Genomic DNA, 25,642 nt, shown 5'->3' on the forward strand with positions numbered 1-25,642 from the left:
TTCCCTCAAATTGAGTCAGTGAGGAAGAGGTCTTAAAAGAGTGAAATCAGCAATCATCAAGTCAGATTTGCTAATGTGGTAACGTAACTTCTCTGCTTTTACAGAAGACCTGAAAAATTTAAAACATGTTAATATGCTGTTTCAAAAAACTCTAAAACAACCAGAAACTGAAGCAACAAGACCACCCTCACCTACCCCCAAATCCTAAACATTCTCAGTTGATTTTCATTCAGCAGTCTTTGGTTCTTTTTCAGCTTCATAGTGGAGGTAGTCAACACTTGGCATCTGGTGCTTCATTTTTCTTTATAGCAGAGATGCTTTGATGTGCAGATAATACTTTACCTGTGGCATATTATAATCTTAACTTCAAGATTTCAATTTCAAATAAAACATCTGCCATAGCACTTTGGACCTTTCTACTTATTATTATTTTTTAACTGTGCTATTTTTTAATAAAATAGATTTCTGCTAACATGCCTAGAAATAAGAAAAAAAAATTAGCATGGATAAAAATTTCAGTAAGCTATTAATTAAAAAACTTCAGATTCGTCTTAAGCATTCTATGTGTATGGAATTCTTTTTCATGCAATGCTATGGTGGACTGAGTAAACAACATTATGGACCATCAAAGTCTGTAGACACTGATATTGCTAAAATTCTGCAGAGGGAAACTGATTAGATATGAGAAATATTTACTTTCTTCTTCAGCCATCATGTGTAATATATATATGTTTAGTTATTGCAGAGCATTTATCACCAAGTGATTCAGACATCTCCTTAATTGCAGTGCTGGATTAGATTAAGCATGTATTAATCGTTTTTTTCCTACTAATTTATGTGAAGGCATAAGCTTGAGGGCTTGATATTCCTATCTTGTTTGTTTTGCAATTGAATTGCTAGCTTCACCTATTAGTGTTGAAGCTGATGATAAATGCCTTCTGTTGGGGATGCATTGGAATTCTTAGGCATAAAATTATAAATGAAGCATGCATTGAGATGTGAACCTTTACAAAAGCTGTTCTCTTTCATATAGTAACTTGCTGCTATGCCCTGGAAAATGCAATGCATTCATATAAGGCACAATTTCATTTAATTGCAATTACTATAGTTTTCTTCTGTTTTAAAATATAAATAACTCTTACAATTACAGCACAGGGATTAACGCTTGAATCATTCTGTAGTGACTCCAAGGGTAACTATGGGAAAATTATTTGTATTTACCTTCTCTTTGGTAAACAGAGTTCTGGCATTTAATTTCCTTCTTGTCTTGAGACTCATGTGATGTGATGTGAACTTTGAATTCAACTTGTCCAAACTGCTCTTAAAAAGTGTAGTTCTTTGCCTGTGAAATAAATCGTTCTACCTTTCTCCCCAAGGACTTCTAATGGCAATACTAACTGGCATCCAAAGCCCCTTCCAAATGTGAGTGAAGAGACTGGAAAGTGGTTTTCATTAAGTATCCTAACCTAGTTTACTGTTCACCTAGGATAAATTATCAGGAAAACAGCTCTTATTTATTGGTGGACAAATGGGTTTCTGCCTGTTTTCAGCTTCCTTTATCTACCTCTGTTGAGGTTGGGATTGAAGGCACTTGAGAGGATTGTTTCCACCCTATAATATTACACACTTCTAACCAACCACACACCTGTAATCCCAGTGCTATCAATCAATTTTAGAAGCCTGTTTCACGGCCTCAGGTCAAATGCAGTGCTTTCCAGGGAGTGAGAGTCTGTCTGTACAGAAAGTTTTATTTTGTGGAAAAAATCCCAAATTATTTGTGAACAAATAAAATCATGAATTAACATGGGAAATAGGTGAACATTGGCAGCTCTAGGGAGTAATGCCTAAATCAGTGTATCAATATGTTTCTGAAGACTACAGCACTGCATAGAACCTTTTCAGTGGCATAAATTGTGACTGATGGTGCTTGGGCCCTGCTGTCAGTCCTCCTTAAAGACTCCTGCTATACTAGATTAGCAAAGGGGACTTTTTGAAATGCTTTTTACATAAAATACCATGTGCCTATGGCATTTTATACCCATTAGCCTATGGAATACAGGTCTCTTATGGATACTCCATTATGCCTTTATGGTCTTTGGAAAAATACAAAGGTCACAGGAAAATACAGATAAATTGTTTGGAGTGTGATGTTATTGTTCATCTGTCTTCGCTGAAGAGTAAGGACTGAATGACCAGTTAGGCTCATACCACTTGCAATTACCTGAAAAGGAAAAGTGTTTTACTTATTTAGAGAGAATGGCAAGAGTTCTCTCCCTGAAGCTAGAAAATCTTTCTGTCCTGAGAAAATTCTCATCAGTTTGTCTAAATATCAGATTCTTGTCATTGTAGTCTGTCTGTAAAAGCAGATTCTGGTTTTCACATATGCACAAGTTCAATAGCCAGCAGGATCAGAGATGCATGATAACAGAGTTGTAAAAAGTATTAGTTCTCCATATGGTATTTTTATACTCTACAAAACTTTCTCATTTTGTCCTTGCTGATCAACAGACTGTCTGCTGTACCTGGACTTTTGCTTCCTTTCTAAATTTCTTCCACACATGCAAATACTGTTAAGTGTTGCATGATTTAACCTTCCGTTCAAAGACATCAGAAATGAATGTTTCAATTTTGATTTTTACTGAGTTCTGTCTGCCTGAAGGTCTTCCAGTTCAATAACAGTTGTATTGCATTCATCTCTGCAGATCTGTATTGATAATACATGACTGCTTCCTGTGAAATCACCTTTTAGGAATCAAATTTTAATAAGGTGAAGACATAATATTATTCCAAAAGCTCTGTTTTAACAGGCTAACACCAGATAAAATATTTTTTTTCCTTAAATGGACATTAAAGATGTAACGTTTTTGTGTCTCTGAATTTGGAAGTATAGTGTAGTCTAGTTCAGAAAATACATAAAGAGATGCCAAATGATTTCTTGATAATATTTTCTTTGATTTCCTTGCCTTTTTAACACAATAATATGCTGGAGGTACATATTGTGTGTATGTGAGATATGCCTGGGACTTATCAGCTGTTTTTTGGAGTTTCCAGTAGCAATGTCACTTCTGTACTAAGAGTTTTGCTTAGGACCCTCTGCATTTTTGATAGTGAGCTGAATGCCACATGGGCTTCATTCTTATAGTTACTCTTGCTGTGTAGGTAAAACTGGCCCTACATGGGCTGCATTCCTGCCTTCAGTTGTAGTGCACAAACCCTTCAACCTCTGGTTTCCTTTCATGTCCCCTCTTACAAGACTTCATCACTGTAATTTTCTGGCTAAAAATATTTACGGTAATGCTTTTCAATATGGTATTGGGTAGCACCTTTTTTTTCACAACTTGGTCTATTACTGATGATCTTCATAAATGTTTGAATTGCGTTATATATAACATACTCTACTGTGTAAAGAAATAAAAAAATAGAATCCATACAAATAGCAAAACAATGCAAACAGCAAACCAAAGCATTTCAGGACTGGTGTTTCTAAAGATTAGGGTGATAGTTTTATCTTATTTTTTTCCTTTCCACCTCTTGAAACGTGGTCAGTCTAGGATTATTTTTTTCATTCTGAATAATACCTAAAATGAGAGAGAGCTGTTTAACACATTCCATATCCATAGAGTCTATTTATTCAGACTGAATTCCACATGGACCATGGATAATCTTTTTCCCAAATGTTTACTAGTATCTGCTCTTAACAAGTGCTGCACAATATAAACTGAAGGCACCATGAAGAAAAGGGGCATAATGAAATTAAGCCTTGCTTTTCAGCAAAGTCTTAAGAGCAAGACTTGACTTAAGATCAAGAAGTGCAAGTTTCAAATTATTTGGGTTTTAAGGAATTTTTAAAGATTTTTTTTTCTATAAAGGACATGAATCATATGAATTTAAAAGCACATGAAGAGCCATAGCTAGTATTAAGAAATGAGCTACAAGTGAGTTTTAATATATGGCATTGAAACTAATGCTTTTAACAGAGATGAAAGGAAATCCAGTTTCATTTCACTGTTTTGTTGAAGTTATCTTCTTGCACTTGTAACCACTCTGTGCCTTGCACAGTCTGGAAAATCAGGGAAATATTGCTCTGTTTCCCTGTCCCTTCCTATCTCGGCTGGTATGTACAGCTTTCCAAGACAGGCTGGCTGATACTGTGTGGGCATGTGTGTGGTCTCCAGTACTAACAAAGCTAATTTTGGATGTAGCTTCTATGCACTGTTGTAATAAAATTGAAAACAAATTGGAAGCACTGGGGTCGAACATTTATATGTGATTATTTTTATATTCACTTGTGTTTCTGTTGTTGCTGTAGATACTATTTATAGTTGTACTTCCTGTTGATATTTGTTTACATGTCAGAATTAAATTATGTTTTTCAAAACTTTTCTAAATCAGTTCCCATAGGAAAAAAGGAAACAATTATTTTTAGCAACAGAACTGGAAAGATTACAGATTTGAAAGTACTAATGTTTCTTCACCCAAACCTCCCAAACACGTAAGAGTTTAAAAATACTTTTTTCCCCTCTTCTTTATAAAGTAAATAAATAACTTTGTTATCTCTTAGTAGATATAAATATCTCCAGCTGAGCAAACCTTTTCCTGGTTTCCTGGTTAACTGTTTGTGTTTGCTTCCTAGTCCCTCTCAGCATTAAATGTTCCTGCAGGTCTTTTCTACTGAGATTTTCCATATAGAGCAAGTTGTCCTTTTCCAAGGAGACTTGCAGTTCCTTCTATCCCATGCCATTTTGTTAAAACAAAGTGTTAAGTTAAAAAGTTAAAAATTAAGACTAAAGTAGGTAGTTTTCAAAAGCCTTTCCCTTCCTGAGTTTTGTTACCATTCAGGACCACCCATTTTACCTGTTCATTATTAAGGGAGACTGAACCTGATGTTCTAGCCTTCCAAGAGATGGAGCTGGAAAATGGATCCATCCCTGCATACTGTTATGGTTTGTTTGGCTTCAACTGTTTTCAATTGAAATAATTTTGCAGAGAGGTACTTTTGAGTGGAGATTACCTAAAATGCTTCCCCCTTCAGTAGGGCAAGAGAAAATGGGAAAATAAAAAAAATATTATTTAGCAGATTGATGCTCTGAAATATAGCAGAGAAGAAAAATGTTAAGAGTGGTCTTGTTGCAGGAAGATGAAGAAGTCATGAAGAGCTCATCTGTTGCACAGTGAAGGCCAGGTATTTAGGCTGATTACATTTGTTTGCCCTGCATACTGTTGATCATAGAGCAGTGTACTATCTGCCAGTCCCTCTCATGGTAGGGGGAGTGATCTAATCCGAATGATGGTTTTTACCTTCTTTTCCTCTCCTTTCTGTCTCTTTTCCACCCTTTCTTCATCTATTTTGTTGTGGCTTTGTTTTTGTCATTGCACTTTTAGGTACTGCTTTGACATTCAGAGACCATACCCACATATGTAAATGAATTTGAAATAATTTAAAGTAAAAAAAAAAAAAAAAGGGAATGGAATGAACTATAATATAGTGCCTTTAAAACTTCTGAAATACTTTCTGCTGGACATTTGATATGCTTTCCTCTTTATAGCTTTGCACCTCCAGAAAAAAAGTCATAATTGTGGATTATTTTGATAAATATAATAATAGCATTGGTTTTAGGAAGAGGCCAGAGTTCTCTTTCCTTAAGTGATGCCTCTTCTGTCTAAGATGAACACTCAAGCTAAAGGACAGAGACAGGTAGAAATCCTTGACTAGAGACTGTTCTGTGGTGGTTACTGCATAATAATTTTACTAGGAAAAAAAACAAGAGACAAGAAAAAAACATGAGACAAGAAAAAAATGAAAAAAAAAAAAGGATGAGCTTGGTATTTATTTTATCCATAAGAGAAAAGAAAAATATTTATAATAACTTTTAACTGCTAATTTTTGTATTACAGACTACTTTGTTAATTTTTGAATGACTGGTGTATGTATTTGTCTTATGAATATGCAATTCATAATAATCCTATTTTTTTCAGGATAAAGAAAGCCAGATCATATTATTATCAGTCCACTATAAAAAACTTCTAACAGGTTTATGTATTTAGCATAGATGGAATTCCTTTCATATTCCAGTCAGCAGGGGCTTTAATATTGATGCCAGTGTAGCCAAGACTTTACCTGTGGACATTGGAAAAAATGCTTATTGAAACACTCTACCATAATTACATCTTTGAGCATGTGATAACAGCAAAAAGTTACCTCATCTAACATCTAGCAGTAGGAATTCTTTATCTTGGCTAAAATGTAGTATTTATCTAGTTTTAAAAGATATTGAGAAGTTCAGGACCAAGACTGCCTTCCAAAAGAATTCGGTCTGAAAACAGATCTCAAAAGAGGTTACTTTTAATGCAAGAAGATTTACTGTGCAGGAAAAAAGAAAAACCCGCAACAACAACCAGCCAACCAACCAACCAAAAAAAACCTACCAAGAAAATCCCACCAAAAAACCAGCCCTGTTTAATTGCCATTCTCTTCTTTGAGCAGAAGCCAGAGTACTAGGCAAAGTGCTGGCAGAATACTTGAAGGTTATTAAGTATGAGCTTGTAAAGTAAAAGTATAAATTCATTTCTGTTTCTTGATGGAATTTGAAATCAAAAATGTTTGTTACTTTCTGATTAGCCATTATTATCTTCTGCAGGACATTAAATCACACAGCTGTGTGGAAACTTTATTAAATGTGTTACTGCAGTTCCATGCTCTGTCACCCATTGATGTCTTCCCCCCCTCCACCCCTCTGTCTTCCCTTTCTTTTTCTTCCTTTTGTCCTTCCCTGTTGGGCCAGCTGCCAAAACTGAGGGTTCCTGAAGATCAATTAGAGAACTTTTTCTTCTCTGCTCACTTCATCTGTGTTCAGTCTTTAACATAATGTGAAAGGCAGAAAGAGCTGTAGCCAGCAGTCAAATAGTGTATGATACTCAGTGCCTAAGGTAACAGTACAAGTTTGTACTCAAAATAGTAACTGAAGAAAAAAGTAATAGGTTAAATTGTAGGATTTAAAAAAAGCAAATACAGTTTTTCTATGCATTCATCTTGAGTTGTGTGAACTAGAATGTTTTCACATCTTTCCAAGTGTGTGAGTTAAGTATGTGTCAGAGGGAGGAGTAATGTAAACAAAATGTAATATTTATCTTACATGTTCCTACTTTGTTACTTTATATCCATATGATTCTTTAAAAATTGAATTTTCTAATTTGGAGTAGCATGTAACTGTGCAAATTATCAGATTTCTAGTTTGAGGTTTAATTTATCATGCTGTGTTGTTGACAGATTATGTGTGTGTGTACTGTTGGTAGTGTTCATCTCTCTAATTTCTTTCTGATACTTGAAGAATCATGTCAAGACTTAAAATAGGTAGCTGTATCACAGAAGCAAATGAAAATGGAAAATTCACAGAAGATCCAACTCAAGAAATGTATCCCAGAAAAGCGGCAGACCACACTGCTTAGGGAAGCTTTCTTGGGAGATACAGCAAGTCAGTATTAACCTTTCTTTCTCTTAGTCATCATAAACTGGAAAAGTCAATGATGAAAGCAAACCCTGTGAGCTTCAAAAACATCTCTTGTGCCACTTGAGGCAAAAGTTTGGGAAGAGTAGACTGCTTGCTTAGTTAGGTTGAGCACTGTCTGGATGGCCAGGCTTGAAGGCTCAGCTGGCTGGTGGCAGGCAGTGATGGACAGTGAGGAGCCTGGGCTTGTTTTGTTTGAGGGAGAGAAGTTTTGAGGCAGCCATAGCAGGCCCCCAGTTGACTGAAGAGCAAGGGATGGACAAGTTAAACTCTTCCTGGTAATATGAGAATGAATCCTGAAAAAAACCCAAAAGCAAACAAAAAAACCCCACCAAAACCAGCAACAACAAAACCCCAAAACCAAACAAAAAACCCCAACAACAAAAAATAACCCCAATCCCCAAAAATACCAAAGACCCATCAACCAACTCCCCTTTACCTCCCCAAAAAAACCAAAACAAATAAAAAAAAAAAAAGCCCCACAAAACCAACAAAAGAATCACAGCTAAAAAATTGCAGCTTGAGAGGATCAAATTTAATATTAGGAAAAAATATCTAAAAACATCTTTCCTAGAGAGGCAGTGCAGCAATGGAACAAGTTATCCCAAGGCACTTTGGAGTTTCCATGTGTGAGGGGCTTTGGACATTGTTTAGAAAATGCAATCCTCCAATGACTGAGCTGCTCCGGTGTGAGTAGGAGCTGGGACTGGCGGTCTCCAGAGGTCTCTGCATAGTAGCATTTGTATGACTTTGAGTGACTTTGCTCTGATAGCCTTTTTATGTGCAAACAATGTAGAACAGAGTTATTTGTCTTCAATTTTCTGCCAATAACAGATGATTTTCCAGTTTTTCTTTTGTGCCTAGCAAAAAGAGTTAAATTTCTTTTGACTGTTGTATTCAAATAATAGCTAAGAAGTGCCTGGAGGCAACTGAATCAGAGACAGGTCAGAAAGAGGTACCCCTGCATGGCTTGAGTTACTGCTTTTGAAAGCAGGCTTAGTGCTTCTTGAAATTCTGGTGAAAGAGGAAGAAATAGGATGTTATGTTACTTTTTAAAGAATTTCTAATATAGCGTCTGTTTCTGTACTGATGGGTGTGTTGTAAAAATTATATGGGAATGCTGTCTGGAAATCCTTTCAATTAATTAAAAAATCCTATTTCCCTCTCAAGTTCTGTGGTAATGACCAAACAGTTACTGGCACATTTTTTTTCTCAGTTTTATAACAAAAAATTCACAAACTGCAACATTTCTGTATATCTGAAAAATGTCTAATGTTTATTGATAAATATTTGGAGTTCAGACTTTTTTATGTTTGGATTTGGGTTTATTTTTTTTAAGCAGTTATAACCATACATGTGCTAATGTTCTTTCTGAAGGCCTAAAAGTTGTTTTTTATAATTTAGGGCTGTCAGATGAAATTAACCAAATAATATATATTAAGACTGTGTGATTAGCAGTACTATTGATTACCAACTGTGATTAGTTGTCCTGCTGTGGAAAAAGTGTTGTTTTAACAAAGGGATCTAAAAACTAATTTTTCCAGTACTGTGGCCTTTTAAATGAATCAGTGCTGAGGTCATTATTCCACCCATGGTGCTCCTCTCTTCTTCTGCAGTTGCTCTTCTGTCTCCTGAACTGCATGCAATTTGTCTGAGTTTTAACCATGACCCTTGCTAAAATGTAGAGATTGCAATGTACTAAGAAAGAGGTATTTGCTATATTTAAAAAGTGTCAGTGCTGATCTTTGTGAAATGTGTTGTGCCCATGGGGGAAGAGACTTACTTTGAAGTAGGCAGGAATGAGCTTGTCTAGTCGGTGGGTTTAATTTCAGTTTACAGTGGCATCTACTGATCTGTTTGGTGATACTGTGGTTTTTCATCTGCATTTCTACATGGGTGGAAGGGTTTAGGCACTGCCGTGCTTTCAGAATGCCTGGAATCTTGTAATTTTCAGGGGCAGACTTTCTGCACTGATGGATGTATAAATCTGGTGATAGCATCTTGTACCACTTCAAAGACGACTGCGGCGACTCATTCTTCAACTTCAGGCTGTGTTAAGTGTGTGCTGTCCTTTCCTAATAAGTGTAACCGTGTCGTATCTCTAGGGCAGCTCAGGGATTTTTCCTCTCTAGTTTGACTCATTTCCAAGACTTTCTCCTGAAGTTGATCTCAGTTGCTCATCATCTGCTGATGCTTTTTACTGAAGATGCAAATGCATTGTTCTGGTCCTTGTCTATCCCCATTTTCCCAGTTGTCTCCTGGCTGAGATGGTTCCTCAATCTTCACCTAAACTGATGCTTCGGAGTTTTTCAATGCTGTTTGTACAGTAATAACTTTTTTCTATTTTCTGTGGGGTTTTTTTTTTGTTTGTTTTTTATTTTCTGTTTTTTTGTTTTTGGACAGTTGAGGGACATCAGGATGAGCGTGGGGAAGATGGTTGCTCATAGAAGGGCAGACAGCCCACAACAGCTATGTTTATAGATTTGGAGTTCTGCAGCTGACTGCTGTAAATCTGAGTGAGCTTGTTACTACCTTTTTAGTGTAACTTGGACTGATTTATTCCCAAAATAAAGCTGGCAATTGCAAAGTCGTTCCACAAAGATCAAAAGCCATAGTCTCATTTTAGCCATGCACAGGTAGCTGTGCTTTTCACAGTCTAATCAAAGGCAATTTTCAGACCATGCATGAACTCAGTAGAAAAAAGCTAGAGTTTTGAAGTACACTGGTACAAATTTTGTGGAGCAGATAAAAAGGAATATTGCTGCTTATCTGAAGAGAAATAAAAAGCTTCGTTCTCCAGTGACAGCAATTACTTCTCTTTGTAGTCATACAAAATAATTCTTTTGTAAGAGAAGAAATTCCACTGTGCAAAAGCAAATATTTGAAATGGAGCAAGTGGTGTGTGTGGAAATTTGATATGTTCATGTAACACTGTTGTGTATAAAGCAAATAGATATTTTTCCATTACAAATGGAAGAGCTTGAAGGTACTGGAGATGAAGTTCACTAAATAATAGATATGTCTTCATTCCCTTCCCCTTTTTTATTGACTTCTCATTTATGATACTAAGGACTATTTACAGTCCTTACTTGCAGTGCTGTTATTATCAGTGCCCTGATGATGCAAAAGAAAACACTTTTTAATATGTTGTGATATATATAATGGTTTGTAATTCTGTTTGTGTTTTTAAGGACAAAAAGTACCACTAAGTATAATGTCATCAGATACCACACTTTGACATGTTTATCTGAAATGGTGATCCTTTGAATGCTTTGGAAATAGCACTCTGGTGCACTAATCTCTGGGAAAGTAATTTTTATTATTGTTGGCTCCTGTGTTTAGCAAGCAGCTCTCAGCTGACAGACTGTACATTATACAAAAATGTTTGTGACTCAGCTGACAAAAACCCAATGAAGTATCTAAATTAGGAATTCTGGTTGCATGCCTTTTTTTCTTATTACTGCATGCTGTCCTCTTTTACTGCAGTCAGTCCTTTGCAAGTGTATGTAGACGTTGGCAAGACCACACTCCATTAGCTTGATATAAGCAGCTATTCTATTTAAAAGAAAATTTGCCATTTTCATACCAAAAGTAGAAGGCACAAGTCCAGAATAATAGAAGGCAAAAGTTTATCACACTTTAAATTATATTTAATTATAGATTGATTCTTTTAAAATAGCAATGTGTGTTTGTAGCCTTCTTTTCTTGCACTACATTCATTTAGCTGTCAACCTTTATATATGGCTATATTGAGGTATACAATTGCAGTGTGTATTTTCATAGTAGACTGAAATATATATGCCTTTTATAAATTCAAATGAATGTTCATGAGAATGCTGTTTATAAAGAAAAATCAGAAAAATAAGGTAAAATATCTAACTGAAAAAAACCCAATGAATAGCTGAAAAGAAAGTAATATAAAATCTCCAGTATAAAACTACGACCTTATTTTGTTACAAAATTTATTAATAGCTACCCCTGAGAATTCCTATAATTTACTGAGTAAAGTACCAATCTGACAATATCAGGTTTTAGAAAAACTCTTGTCTTATTGCTATTATATGGACTTTTCAAGCAGAAATTTTTGCCAGATGAAGAAAAGCAAACAAGACAAAAACATCTTTATCTGTGCATACTGTACTGAGACTTTGGGAAAAGGAGAAGGAATGAGTATTGATGCCTTTGTTTTCTGTCCTTCCTGTAGGTGTGCAGGACCCTCACCATGAGAAGATAATTACTGTGACTACTAATGGGAGTATTCACAGCCCCAAGTTTCCACACACATACCCCCGCAACACTGTGCTGGTGTGGAGATTGGTAGCACTTGATGAAAACGTATGGATACAACTTACTTTTGATGAAAGGTTTGGGCTTGAGGACCCAGAAGATGACATTTGCAAGTAAGTTACTTTCCCTTTCACTTAGGAAATTCTGAAAGGATGTGATTGGAGATAAAAAAAAAAAAAGTATTGCTTGAGTTTTGCAAAATTGACACTTGCATGTTAATTTATGTATAAAATGGATCTTTTAAAGTATTGGTTTATTATTTTATTTTATAGTGCTAGGGGAGGTTTTCATGCTTGAAAGCTCTGTGGTGCTCCCATTTTTACTTCTGCATTCAGTATCTAGGCCATAGATACATTACAACACAAAAATGTGACATATTTAATCTCCCTCTCAAGTGAAAGTTTTGACATCTGGGAAAATATTTTTGACGGAGTGTTAGAATGATGAATGTCTAATTTTTACAAAGTAAATTCTGGTGAGTAAGTTACCTGAAGGAGAATTCAGGTCATGACAAAAAGTACTACACTGCTGCTTAAGACACCCCCCCACACTACTCGACAATATTTTAATGGCCTTAAGTTGTCAAGTTATCTATGAAAAACAGCACTTAAAGTACTGTGCTAATTGACATTCTTCAGTGGTACTGTTTTTCTCCTGACTTCAGTAAGCATCTGCCTGCTCAGTCACTGGCAAAGGTTTCTGTAGGACTTGTGGAATCTCTGTTTCCTTCCAGGATTCTCAGCTGAAAGCTTTGTAATTTGGGAGAGAAACAGTTGTGACATAACAGGCATCAGCACAGATGTAGTTCTGAACCAAACCATGTGGTTGATAAAGTTTTGGATGTTTTATGAGGCAGTAGGAATGATATTTCCTGTGGGAGGGTGAAAGAGGAGAGACCCTAAACTCTTGTGTCCTATATTTGTCTGACATCTCAGCAACACATCATAAAAAGTCTTGATGTGTGAATAGTGGTACATTGTCTGGACTCTTCAGTAAATTAAATAAATTATGTTATTTAAATGGCATTTTCTCATTTGATTTCTTCCTGGAGAAGTACTTCACGCAAGATTATTGTTTCAAAGTAATTTTTTGGGTTGTTTTTGTTTTTCTGGTTTGTTTTTTATTTTTGTGTGCATCATACACACATTTGACTTGATTCTTGTTTTCAGTTTTTCTAATTAACTGTTATTCCATTGGTTTTACATGTTGTATCAACTTTTGATAACAAATTTGAATTTTTTAGAGTTTTTTACAGGTTATTTTTGCACTTATCCTTAGTTTGAGAGAAGGTGTTTATAACAGATAGATAAATATCTTTTTCTCATAACTCTAAAGGAAATAATTACCAAGGCCATATCAGTACTATACTAACAGCTATAAACATAGATTTGCTCGAATGAGTGCACTCCCTTCGCACAAGTCTTTTCTTCAAGTAAAAACTTAGCTTGCTTTTTCTTTGCATATGGCAGAGTGAAGTGGCAAGTATAAGAAAATCCAGGTAGGGTGACTCATTCATCCACTTGCAAAAAGACAAGATAAGTTAAAATATTTTATAATATTATAACTAGAATAGTATTTTAATTGCGAGTAGATTTATTTTAAGTAAACAAATGCTAAATACAAAAGGACTGACAAATTAAGAAACAGTAGCAAGTCACCCAGAATCTTATCATGCCCCTATTTGTGCAGGGATACCAGGAACTTGTAGGACTGCAATTCCTGATATGTGTCTTGCTGAAAAAATACTGGGCTTTTTGGCTTGGAAGATTAAAAGAATTCTCTCTGAAAAAGATTTATATTTTTGATTTTAACTCTAGGATTCCTCTGAACTTTAATTTCAATAGCAAGTTCAGTAAAGGAAGAGAAATTGCACCTTGTTTGATGCAAAGGGAATATAAATAACTAACAAGTTGAGGAAATCACTAAGAGACAGATTAAATATGTAAAATAATTCTACACAGGTCAAGGAAGTTACCAGTTACCTGAGTAATATCTCTTTACGAGTTATGTCTTGCATTTGTTACCCTTAGGGTTCCTAATAAAATTATTTATACTTCTTCCAATACTTTCTGTAGAAAAACTAAGGGTTTTTTATTGACTATATCCCACAGTATTTATTTATTACTACACTGTGTTTCTGCCATCTTGAAACTCTCAAATTAGTGCTGTTGATGCAGAGTGCTCAACCATTTCTCCAAAAGCAAGTTTATATGACAAAGGACAGAATGAAACATCATGAAGTTTAATCTGTTATAATTCTATACCTTTAGCTCTGGCATATGACTGAAACTAAGTAAAAACTGCAGCCAGGAAACATTAGACTTTCTGTGCAGTGTACAGTGTGTATCAGGACACCATTTTCTCCCTTCTGTAGTGCATGAGACAGCATCATGAGTTACCTGCTGTGGTCATTGTCACAGTTTTCAGTCTCTCTACCTGTTTCTTAAGCTGCTCCTTCTGGGTGATGCCAGAACTTTCTCCATCATCTCTGCAGACTGTGGTGCCCTGTGGTGTCAGCTTATAGGGCCAATGAGAGAATGTTCTGGAGTATACCAGCTTAAGATAATTAGCGGTTTTTACATCTCCTAGTAATTCAAATACTGCTCATAATTTGGAGAAAAATGAAACTCAAACATATCCAGTTGTTGCAAGTGTTTTTTGTTTAAAATAGTTCTATAACAGGAATACAATAGTAGTGTGACTAAAAAATGTCATAGATGTATCCTGAAGCTATGGCAAATTTTTTCCTTTTGGATCCTTTTTGGATTTCTTCAAAGTCAGTTCTGACATTTCAGACTATTCAGTGAAATCTTTTCATCTAGAGCAAATATCACATTTTACAGGCTTTTGCAGGTACCAGTCTTGGCTCTACTTCAAATATTTTCCCAAATGCAAATCAAAGTGATCCTGCATGGCTTTTTTTTTCCACTCAGATTTTACTTGCCATTCAACTTACAGTATTTACTAATGTAGCAAATTTGCTTTACAAAAAATTCTATGTTTAGGCCAGCCCTTCTGACTCTCAGCCTCATCTGTACTAAAGTGCACATCCTCAGCAGTCTTAAGCATGATTGCTGTGTAAATTTAAATTATAGGGGTTTTAGAATAAAATTCTGGTATTTTGCCTGTATTTAACTAGGTGATTTTTATACTGGTTTACAATGGTGATGTACTTGAAATTCAGGCACATTGTGTTTTCATTCCTTTAAAGATAGTCAATGCTTTTTGGTTTTTGTTTTCTTTTTTCACAATAGTTCTACTTCATCAGCACTTCATCCTTCCTATGGACAAAATGTCAAGAATCCCACTGTGTCCTTTCCAAAGGGAACTACAACAAACTCCACTTATTTTTGGAAGCTAGATCCATACATGTGTCTAGAAGAGGTGTAGGTCATTTGGTTGACAGTAGGGATATATAGATCTCTGCAATATTACGGTAATTTCAGTTTCATACACTGTGTTTGATTTCAGTTGTGACTTGCAAAAGAAAAATGTTACAAGCAAAAAAATCCCCCTTCAAACCAGCCAAACAAAAAGGAAGAAGGATGTAACTCTTGGGTGTTTCGTGCAGTACTGTTCACATGATAAAAGTGGCAGTGAATTTCTAGCAGAGGCATTGCAAATTTGGATTGCGTACGCCTGCCCTTTCTGATGAAATGAAAATGCAGTTTTTCTGCTGTTGATATGGTAGCTGATATGACAGGTCATTATTTTCATGCTGGTATCCCCTCAATCCTGTTTTAATCATAAAGCCATTAGATTCCTGTGCCAGACAGCTCCTATTGCCAGGGAGCTGCCATAACTCTTCTTGACCAAAAACTGACTTTTGCTCAGCTGTTGCTTGTTGTTCAAATTTGTTACTTTCTGTCAATAAGAACATGAAGTGATAACAGCTTTATGATTAACTCCTCTGTGACAGGAGGACATAGATTTAGCTTTCTTCCAGCAAGAGCACAGATATTATACTTGACCTTGAAGGGAAGTCTGATGATGTGAGTTGGTTGGAGCATTACAGTGCAAGGCACGAATGGTAAAGGGAGAGGAAAGAATCTTTCTTCCATCAGGAGCATGTCTCAAACTTGCTCTCTCCCTGTGCATGGAGTGGCTCTAGTTGTTCATCTGAGTAGTGGTTGCAGCTGTTCTTTCTAATCATCTGATGATTACAGTCTGAATTTTATTAGATATAATAAAACACAGAAATGTGTCACAAATCCAAAGTGCAATTACAGTAGATAAGGTGATAAGAATAAAATGCACGAGTAAAAGGCTGTGGAACTAACTGATAGTAGAATAATAAATACCATTTTACAACATCTTCATTTTAGGATGGTTGCACTAATTTCCAACTCTCTTTAGGCCTCTAGTAATTTAAATTATCAACTATAATATGTTTAGGGGGAAGGGAGGCTTTTAGCAACTGCAGATGTGAGTCTGTTCATTTACATGTGTAAGTAAAGCATTAACCTATAATGTTCTGAAGGAGACTTAAAAAGCTTGTCTGCTTGATATGTGTAATTTGTGGAACTTTTTCCTGCAGAAAATTAGTTAAGCTAAAGGCAGTCATCAGTGCTAACATAGGGTAAAATCTGTATGAATTGGTTTTTCTCTTCCTGTCAAATTCAATACTTAATTTTTTAATCCAGGGAATATTTTTCCTCTGAGGATTTTTAGGATGATGCTTTATTATTCAGTGCCACATGTATTAAATTCACTACCTCCCCTTTCTGTGTATCCTTAGGCTGCTTTCATTCACTGCAGATCTGTTGTGACTGAGTTATTGCCTTCCATTCATGGAAGATCCATCATCAAGATTCTGTGGTAGAAGCTGTAATCCAGACTGCTTCAACAGTCATTTGGGTTCCTAATGAATGTGTTGTTAGGAAATTGTTTATAAGAATTAAAGAATTAGAAGATTTGACTTAGTCTGACAACACAGAAAAAGGTGTATTAAAGAGGAAACATACACACACACTGTCTTTCTTCTGTGGCTGTGAAGAAGGAAAATGTTTGCTTAGCAGTTTTTTTGCCTTTTTTTTTTTGCATAATTTGTTTCAAATGAATGCTAGACAGTGATAATTTACAGTAAACACAATAAAAAGACTAAACATTTTTTTATGTAATTTTCCAAACAGACCTTTCTGTGTAATATAAGACACAATGAGTTACTTGCACCATATGGAACTTTGTTCTTGTTATTATTACAATGTCTAATATGTGGACTAAAATATGGATGCATAACAGTGACTCTCTAATGCTTCAGTAAAAAAATTTTGCTTCTGTTTTGCTCCTTTGTATGGAAGCATCTTGCAGCATCAAGAGTGTGCATGCATGAAAGGATAATATCAGCATCATTTTCTTCTATTCAGAAGAAACTCCATCCCACCCCCTGTCCCCTAGGGCAGGTTGTTTTTCTTGTTCTACCTTGGTGCATTGTAGAGTCAATGTTGGTGTTTGTGTGAAGACCACACCAATATCAAGCACAGATTTGTGAAAGAAATATCTCTTCACATAAGTAAGTATTACTTCTGGGGCTTTTAAGGGCAACAAGTTCCTTATCAAAGTCTAGGTCCCAAGAAAATTGTTTTCTGGACACAGTTGATGGGCTGACTTTACTATCAGTGTTAAATTCTTCTCATTGACTGTGGTTACAGAGGGTGAAGTTATCTCCTGAGTAAGTACAAAGTTCAAGTTGGCTTTGAATAACTGGATAAGGACCTTTAAGTGAACTCTGTATTTAGAGTGGAATTGATGCAGACAATGTTCATGGTGACTCATGTTGCTAAGTAGCTGGGCTTCTGGGATTTTTACTGCTTCCTCACATATTTCTGAAGATGAAGGGTTGCTGCTGCCACCTTTATTTGAGAATTCAAAAAAGAGTCCCCAGAAATTTTAAGGCTTCAAACTGGGAAAACCTCCAAAACATTGAGTACCAAAACCCACAGAATCCTGAAAGCAGCTATGAAAGCTATAGTGAAGACTAACCCTTAAAACTCTTTTCTTACAGCTGTTGCCTTAGAATTACAGTATGCTTGATTTTAACCACCTCCTTTTTATGAGATAATCTCCAATGATTTGATGTTCAACAAGGGCAAGTGCTGGATTCTGCACCTGAGGTGCAGAACTCTGGGTGTACAGACAGACTGGGGAATGGCACGCTGGAGAGCAGTGCCGTGGAAAGGGAGCTGGGGATGCTGGTCCAAGTTAAACCTGAGTCAGCAGTGCCTTGGCAGCCAGGAGGGCCAGCCCTGTCCTGGGGGGCATCAGGCACAGCATCACAGCTGGGCAAGGCAGGGGATTGTCCTGCTCTGCTCTGGGACAGCCTTACCTCGAACATTGTGGCAGTTTTGGGTGACACAATAAAAAAAAAAAAAATGCTATTAGTGAGTGTGCAGAAGAGGGCCACAAGGATGGGGAAGGCTCTGAAGGGAAGCTGTGTGCGGAGCAGCGAGGTCACTTGGTCTGTTCAGCCTGGAGAAGAGGAGACCTCATTGCAGCTACAACATCCTCGTGAGCAGAAGAGGTGCAGATACTGATCTCTCTGTGGTGACCAGCCATGGGACCTGAGAGAATGGCCTGAAGCTGTGTCAGGAGAGGTTTGGGTTGGACATAAGGAAAAATTGGGCACTGGAACAGCTCCCCAGGGCAGTGGTCACAGCACAAGCCTGACAGAGTTCAGTAAGTGTTTGGAAAATGCACTCAGGCACAGGGTGTGACTCTTGGGGATGATCCTGTGCAGGGCCAGGAGTTGGACTCCATGACCTTTGTGGGTCTCTTCCAACTCAGAATATTCTGTAATTCTGTGAGATTTGACATGTGGGTGGGCTGGGCTCTGTTTAGGTGACTCTACATATCAGTCATACTGAAGTGTCTCATAATTGGCTGTAACTTCTGCAAAAATAACTGTTAAAATTTATTATAACTCTGTTCTGTGACTCAGATCCATTTGGAAATGAATGATTCACAAATATACAGGGTTATAAAAAGCATATGAACTCTCATTCCTCAATACAAAACATTTATTTTTTTTCCCAACACATAAATAACTTGTTAATCATTTTCATTCAAAGTCTGAAAGGGGGACATATAATTCAAATGGTTGGAATGAGTTCTAGTATTCAAGTGCCTTGGTTTAATTGAGTTCTCCTGCTCTCACCCTACCACTAATTAAAATACAGAAGTAAATCTCTACTTGCAGGGGCAGAGGAACATACTGTGAGCCACCACCACCTGAGCTCAGGGACACAGACAGACCCTGCAGCCACCTGTGGTTTCTGGTGAGGCCCAGTTTAGCCCCTGATGACAAGACTCTGCAAGCTGCAGAGTCAGGACCAGCAAAATAGTCTAAAGTTACCCCATGTAGTGTCTAAATATGTCAGTTTAAGCATAGCATACACTCCCTCCCTGATGTTTTCTGATTACTGGAAGTCTAAGTACAGTTACAATATTAGACTCACCATCAGGTGTAAAAGCAGGATTAAACAGGAATAGCAGACATTCCAACTCTCCTGTTCCTAGATGGACAGTGTGTTTCTTCACCTGTTGTGCAGCTTTTCCTTTTACCTTTCTCCACTTGCCCTCTTCCTAAATGCTGTCCTTGCTTCTTTAAGTGTATCATCAACATTTTAACAAAGTATGTTTATGTTTTTCACATGCAGTTGTAGTCAGACAGCGTTACCAGCAAATATTTTCAGCCAGACAAGTTAGTAACAATCCAGTCTTGCGCTCAATGATGCTCCATTAGGATAAAGTAGAAGTAAAATGTAATGCAATTTACATCAGTCTGATCATCAGGACATCTGAGAATATGCATGTGCATCAGAAACTGTGGAAAGAAAGATGCATTATTGTAAAAAATATTAGGTGGTCATATGGGAGTATTATAGGGGTTTTATAAGATAAAATTACTAGATCATCTCATTTTCTGGAGTAGCATGTGAAGAGGGAGACCAGCACTGTAGCACCAATTATTAAGACATATCTCTTCAGACTAGGCTTTGATTCATATACTGTGGCTGGACTGAAAATAGATTTGCATAATTTTATGACCATCAATTTCTAACTAGTAAAACTGAAGTGAGAGCAAACTTCTTACACTCCTTAGGTGAAAAGTGATCTCCTGCTAGGATGGGGAATACATTTTTTTTCTGGCTCATGCAGACTGGTCTGTTACATTACAGGGTGTTTTCACCCTCTGTTTGAGTAGCAATTACTAGCCTGTCCTGAAGCGGATATCAGACTTTGTGAGAACTGCTCTGTCCTGGATTGGTAATTCCTGTGTGCAGGTGTAGCTGCCAAGAGACCATACGTTATTGTGAGCTAGAGAAAATAAAGGTATTTTCATTTAAATGAACACAGATAGAGGCCCAGCCTCCCCTGAAGTAGGCAGGAGCAGGGGAAGGGAATGTGAGGAACTTAGCCAGGCATGCCATGGTGTTCTAATATCAGAGGCTGCTTGAGGGGAAGGGAAGCAGCCCTGGCAGAATCTTCACATTGATAAAAACACCCCTTACGCTCCTTATGTTTTTTTTTCAGCAAAAACTATACTTTTGAATATTGCTTAGCCAGTAGTTTGCACATGATTGACTGGAGCCATTGCTGCATTCCAGGATTTATATCCTGGAATATCTTGGAGAGTGCATAAAAAAGAAATTACTCTTTGGGATACTAGCATAAATATTTCTAATGCTGCTTGAAAAACAATAATATGTGTGTGTGGATTCACAGAAGCTGGAACAGATACATTGACCACTGTGAACAGTGTGAGTAGTGGAAGAAATATTACAGTGGCTTAGAAATAGTGCTTTACAGCCGTGGCTGTAAATGGGAACTCTAAGGTCCATTAGAGTTTTTGGTGTTCTACAAAATGTTGATCTGTACAGTAGGAACATGTGGTTTATTATGATTGCTGTAATTCCCAAGATAAAATATACCAGACTTTACAGAGGAGTCTGGGAAAAATTTGGTGAGGCATTTAGTTCTCCAAAATCTGGAATGTGAAGTACTGTACAGTGCAGGATACTTCTTAAGCTGATTCACTCTGTGAGGAGAGACAGCAGCTGCATCTTTATGAAGGCAAAAGTGCTTTGGAGAGTATAGTGTCCAGTGCAGCAGGACACCCTGAACTTTGGTGTTCATTTCCACACAATGTTTTATTGTAACATAATAATAATAATAATAATTATAATTCAGGTAATGGCTTGCAGAGCAGAAGACAAAGCAAATAATAGAAGTACTGCTGTACAAACAGTAAAATACTTTGTCCAATTACCTTTTTTTTTGTTGTGTGTGTTATTATTTAGTTCATAACTGGTGCAGAATACTAAGGAGGCCCAGTGAATAGCATAAAGTAGCCAGTTGGAGGTGAAATAGTACAGGAAAAGGTTTCTTGTAAATGTTACCCATCTTTAGTCCTTGAAAAATAGCATTTCCAAGTAACTTATAATTTTGTGGAAAATCTTTTTTATTTACTGTATTTTATAAGACTACAGGAGAATCTGTAGTCAGGTAGGAAAAAGGCAAGTGTAGCATATTAACAGTGAATGTTGGAAATCCTTGGGATCTTTATCTACACAGAACTTAATTCTTTGTATTTAAAGATAGAGGCCAAAGTAAGTACATGGACTGGAGCATCATTTGCAGACTTGTTTTTATGTGTACATTTTTTCCAAGCTTTCCCTTTTTCCCAAATTCTTCTTTGATATAAAGTAATAGTGATGGTATGAAATGCCATTATTTGGTTTATATGTCTGTTGTACTCATTAAAGGCCATTTTTGGACCAAATTTAATCTGTGTTTAAAAAAAGCTAAACATATTTCTGACTGGCATTGGGAATACTGTCATTCTGTAATACAATGAAGATAAGTGTAAGTAGCTTCTAAGAAATTTGACTATCGGTGTTTTAAAATAAAGAATTTGGGAAACCATCTTCTTTTCTTACTTCCAATTCAGCCTCTGCAGGATTACACTGTCTCTTTCTATAAGGTACTTATTCAAGTGCTTGAAATGCTGTATAAATAGAAGTTGGATGGGTATAAATTAGTTTGTAGCAGAGGCTGAATTCTGTGGTTCTGTATTCCTGAAATTACTTGTTTATGTGCTTAATCCATATCAGTAGTGTAATATATGCTTAAATAGTTGAAAGCTTGCTGTTTGAACAAGCTAGAATTGTTTTTGTTTCAGAGCCTGAAGTACATTTACAAATGTAGCTAGTTTGCAGTTTCGCATTCTTGTCCCTTTGTCCCCGCAAGGCAGATGTCACTTTCAGAGGCTATGGGATATTCATGTGCTCATGGTTGAGTAACATAAGTGTTTATCAGTGCACCTAGATATCAGTCATGAGGATTTATTTCCTAGATCAAGTTGTGTGTCAGCTTTCTAGTCATCAGGGAAATGTTTTCAGCAATACAGTTTATTAATTGGCACTGAAGCGAACTTTTGATATAAGTGGGAGTTTTTAGGAAAAGAGACACATTTCTTTGAGTTTCTTATTTTTGCATGCAGTGCCAAAATGCATTCACCAAGGGACAAAAGCTACTTTGCAAAATGTGTATTTCTCATGTTCACATGGTACTGATGCAGAGAAAATGAAAAATATATTTTCTGGTAGACTAGAGTGTGGTAATGCAGCAGGTAATCTCTCCAAATCAAACAATCAGTGCATCCTTTTAATAAAAAGGGCTTTAATGTTTGAAGAGTAGAATTTGGGGGCTTTAACTCTGTCTTGTTTTTCCTTTCCACTGGTAGTGTGGTTAAGTGTATATTTATGATCAAATGGCTTGCAATGAATGAAAGGGAAGAGAATTGAAATCTAAGGATTAAACTTTTTTTCCCCCTATGTATTCTAAATGACAAGGTAGAAATACAGAGAGAGCTGTGTGGTTTTGTTAGAAGCCTCAGGCTGTTATTAATCAGTGTGAGAAAAGATTAAACAGGGAGAACCATGGCAACCATGTAACATTTGTGAATGAATCTGTGTTTCCATACGGCAGTTCCTAATGTGCAGTACTGCATATTCTAAAATAGATGTATTCAAAGTAGGTTGGCAGAGAAACTACAATCCATATTTGGGGAATGGCAGTTAGAAATGTTCTCTGTTTATACCTTGAGTATCTTTATTTCATGGAAAATGTAGACATGCCAGGATACTTGGGGGTTTTATGCTCATTCATTGGCTGGAAGTGATGTCTACTGCTAGAAGTGATGTTTGTATATAATTAAACATCATTTTCTGAGTACAAAAACTGACCTCATCAGTTATTTATTTGGATTATATCTGGGTTTGTTGTTTCTTTCCAGCGACTGTTATGACAGTGTGTGTAAGATCAGCAAATACAGAAACTACCATGGAAATTTATTTCTCATCAAATCACGGGTGTTCCAGCATCTTTTCTCTGTTCATATGTTAAAATATCAAGCATGATGATTTCATGACAGAAATCATACACTGTAAGTCTTTTTTTAATTGTTGGATGATCTGAAATGATATCCAAAGGAGTTTCCTATTGCAGGAGAAGACACTGCCAAGTCCTCCTAAAGAGGGTGAGTCTTAGGGGTAAATCACCTACGTTGTGAGCCTCAGGAGCTGCAGTCAAATGACTCTGGGTAGCTTTGTTTGGAAATTGATATCGGAAAAACAAAATCCAGAGGGAATATTTAAAATAATTACAGTTTTGTATTGGCTAGTTTTTAAAAAATGTTTTGTTCTGGTATCCTGGCTTTAGTGTCACTCAAAGCAGCCCCAGTTAAATATTTCTGGTGATATTGAGCAGAATAATTTTACTGAACTTTTACCCTGTATGGAGTATTTTCTGGTGCTGTCACAGAGCCACCACCATTTAAGTCAAGGTGCAATCTTCCTTCTGTCCCTCCAGGAAATCTGCTTTTCTCTGCTGCCTATCTGGCAAGTGCCATTATTTATAGCTAACTTTTACCAATGTGCACTGCTAGTGGTTGTCAATTCCAGGAATCTTGTATCTACTGTGCTGAATGAGGGACTGGACTGCACAGGCCAGTCTGACATTAATATAGATATTTCTGTCTGGCAGCAAATGCAGAAGAGTGTGGTGTAAATTAATGAAAGGCATATGAAAGGCAAGGGAATTAAATAGCTCCTCTGAGACTTGCAAACTTGAACATTAGGTGGTTGTGCTGCCTGACCTGGTCACATTGTAAAGTAAAAAAATTTTAGGGGGATCCAGTGTGGGTAAATGAAGGTGATATAGAATGTAATCTTAGCCCCCAACGAGTTGCAGCTGGATCAATTACTAAAAATTAGTAGCAGGCCTGATCTTAACAGGCCACACAGTAGCCAATAAGAACAAGTGGTATAAAAGAGTGGATTGGTGGGCTCTGGAGTTAGATGACTATTGTGAGGGCCGGGAATGGTCAGTGCTTAGAGGAGCTCCCTGTGAGAAACATCGAGGAGGTATGAAACTCTGGTGATATGGAATTCTTGCACTATAATGATAATACAACTCTTGATATATAAGACAACAAAAAATAATACCTGTGTTAAAATTTCATGTTACATAATCTGAAAAGTAGTGCGAGAGTACCTGCAGTTTCATTTTACCGATGACTTAAATTTTGTGTCACTTGGTTTGAATCTCACGTGATGTGTCTTTTGGGTCTGTGCTTTTGTCTTTGAGGAAAATATAATTTTGTCTCAGTGAGAGTGATAGTATTTGTATTAAAAAAAGAAAGTTCTCTACCTCTTGAATGGATGATGGAGTATGCTTTTCTTTTTACAACTGTATTACAATGTCTGTAAGCTTGTTGCTTGCCTGGAATAAATTTTTCTCTGAAATCCAGCATGCTACTCTGTCCTTTTCTTCCTTTTTGAGGTCTTCCTATTTTCCCTTTGCCCTTTCTCATAAACTCTGTGTTTCTCTTGTCCTGTCACACATCTTTGCTGTATATTGGCCTCCAGGGAATAACAAAGCTGTAATTAGGTATCATGGATCTGAGTGCCTTTGTCATTCTTCACTGTTCCCTTTTCCACTCAGATAAACGTGAATCTGCCAAGCTTTGAAAAAATATGTTGTTGAGCTAAATGTTTGGCCTTGGTTTCCTCTATAGGTAAATATGTTTATTTTACGAAAAGCAATATTATTACTTACAGATGTGATTTGAAAGTGATCTAAGAAGTGAAGACTATGTAAGGTACCACCAGTACCTCACACTTGTGTCTATACAAAAGCACAGTTATGTCAAATGATGGAAACCAAGACTTTTGTTTCATAGGAAATATAAATATTGCAATAGCAGAAATTAAAATTATTTCAAATAGAGATGAAAGAAGGAAGTGTAGTTTTCTTTAGAATGATGGTGTTAAAATTCTTATTAGTAAAATATCAAAGTTATATTTTCATTATGACAGTTTTTAATAATTTCCAGTGTTTCCAAAACTGAAGCTGTCCAAACCATTTCAGTGCTATTTTACAACTGTTTGTCTGGTGAACTGCCAGAGGACCTTGGGTGTTTTGGGTCTGTGGTGGGTGTGCCATGCCAACCAGTAAAACCTCAGAATTCTATGTGCTTTAAAACAAGTTGGAATAGAAATATTACATTGCCCCACAAAATGCTATAAAAAAAAAATCAGTAGGGATTGTTAAAAACTTTTTATTTCTTAACTAAAGAAAAAGAAACTTGTTTTTATCAAAAGGGGAAGGAAGAATAAATTTTACCTGTCACAAACTGTGTCAATGGGCCTTCTAGAGTTTTGACTAGCATGCATCTGTATACACGTGGAAAGGTCAAACACCACTGATATGGCAAATGGTTTTACCTGGTAGATTTTTGCTTCTTACGTTTTTGATATATTTGTGGAATTCTGGGGGCAGAGAGAAGT

General features: G+C 36.5%; 1 protein-coding gene across 1 annotated transcript in view; it reads left to right on the forward strand.

The window, feature by feature from the left end:
- PDGFC (platelet derived growth factor C) overlaps positions 1–25,642 on the forward strand; it is a 120,261-nt gene that overhangs the window by 58,066 nt on the left and 36,553 nt on the right. Inside the window, exon 2 of the mRNA XM_054295137.1 lies at positions 11,710–11,905. Coding sequence (XP_054151112.1) covers positions 11,710–11,905 — 196 coding nt within the window. The remainder of the gene's footprint in view (positions 1–11,709; positions 11,906–25,642) is intronic.

The sequence above is a fragment of the Melozone crissalis genome, unplaced genomic scaffold (genome assembly GCF_028551555.1).
Source record: "Melozone crissalis strain CALT ecotype California unplaced genomic scaffold, PUWL_Pcris_2 ptg000006l_1, whole genome shotgun sequence".
NCBI classification, from domain to species: Eukaryota; Metazoa; Chordata; class Aves; order Passeriformes; family Passerellidae; genus Melozone; species Melozone crissalis.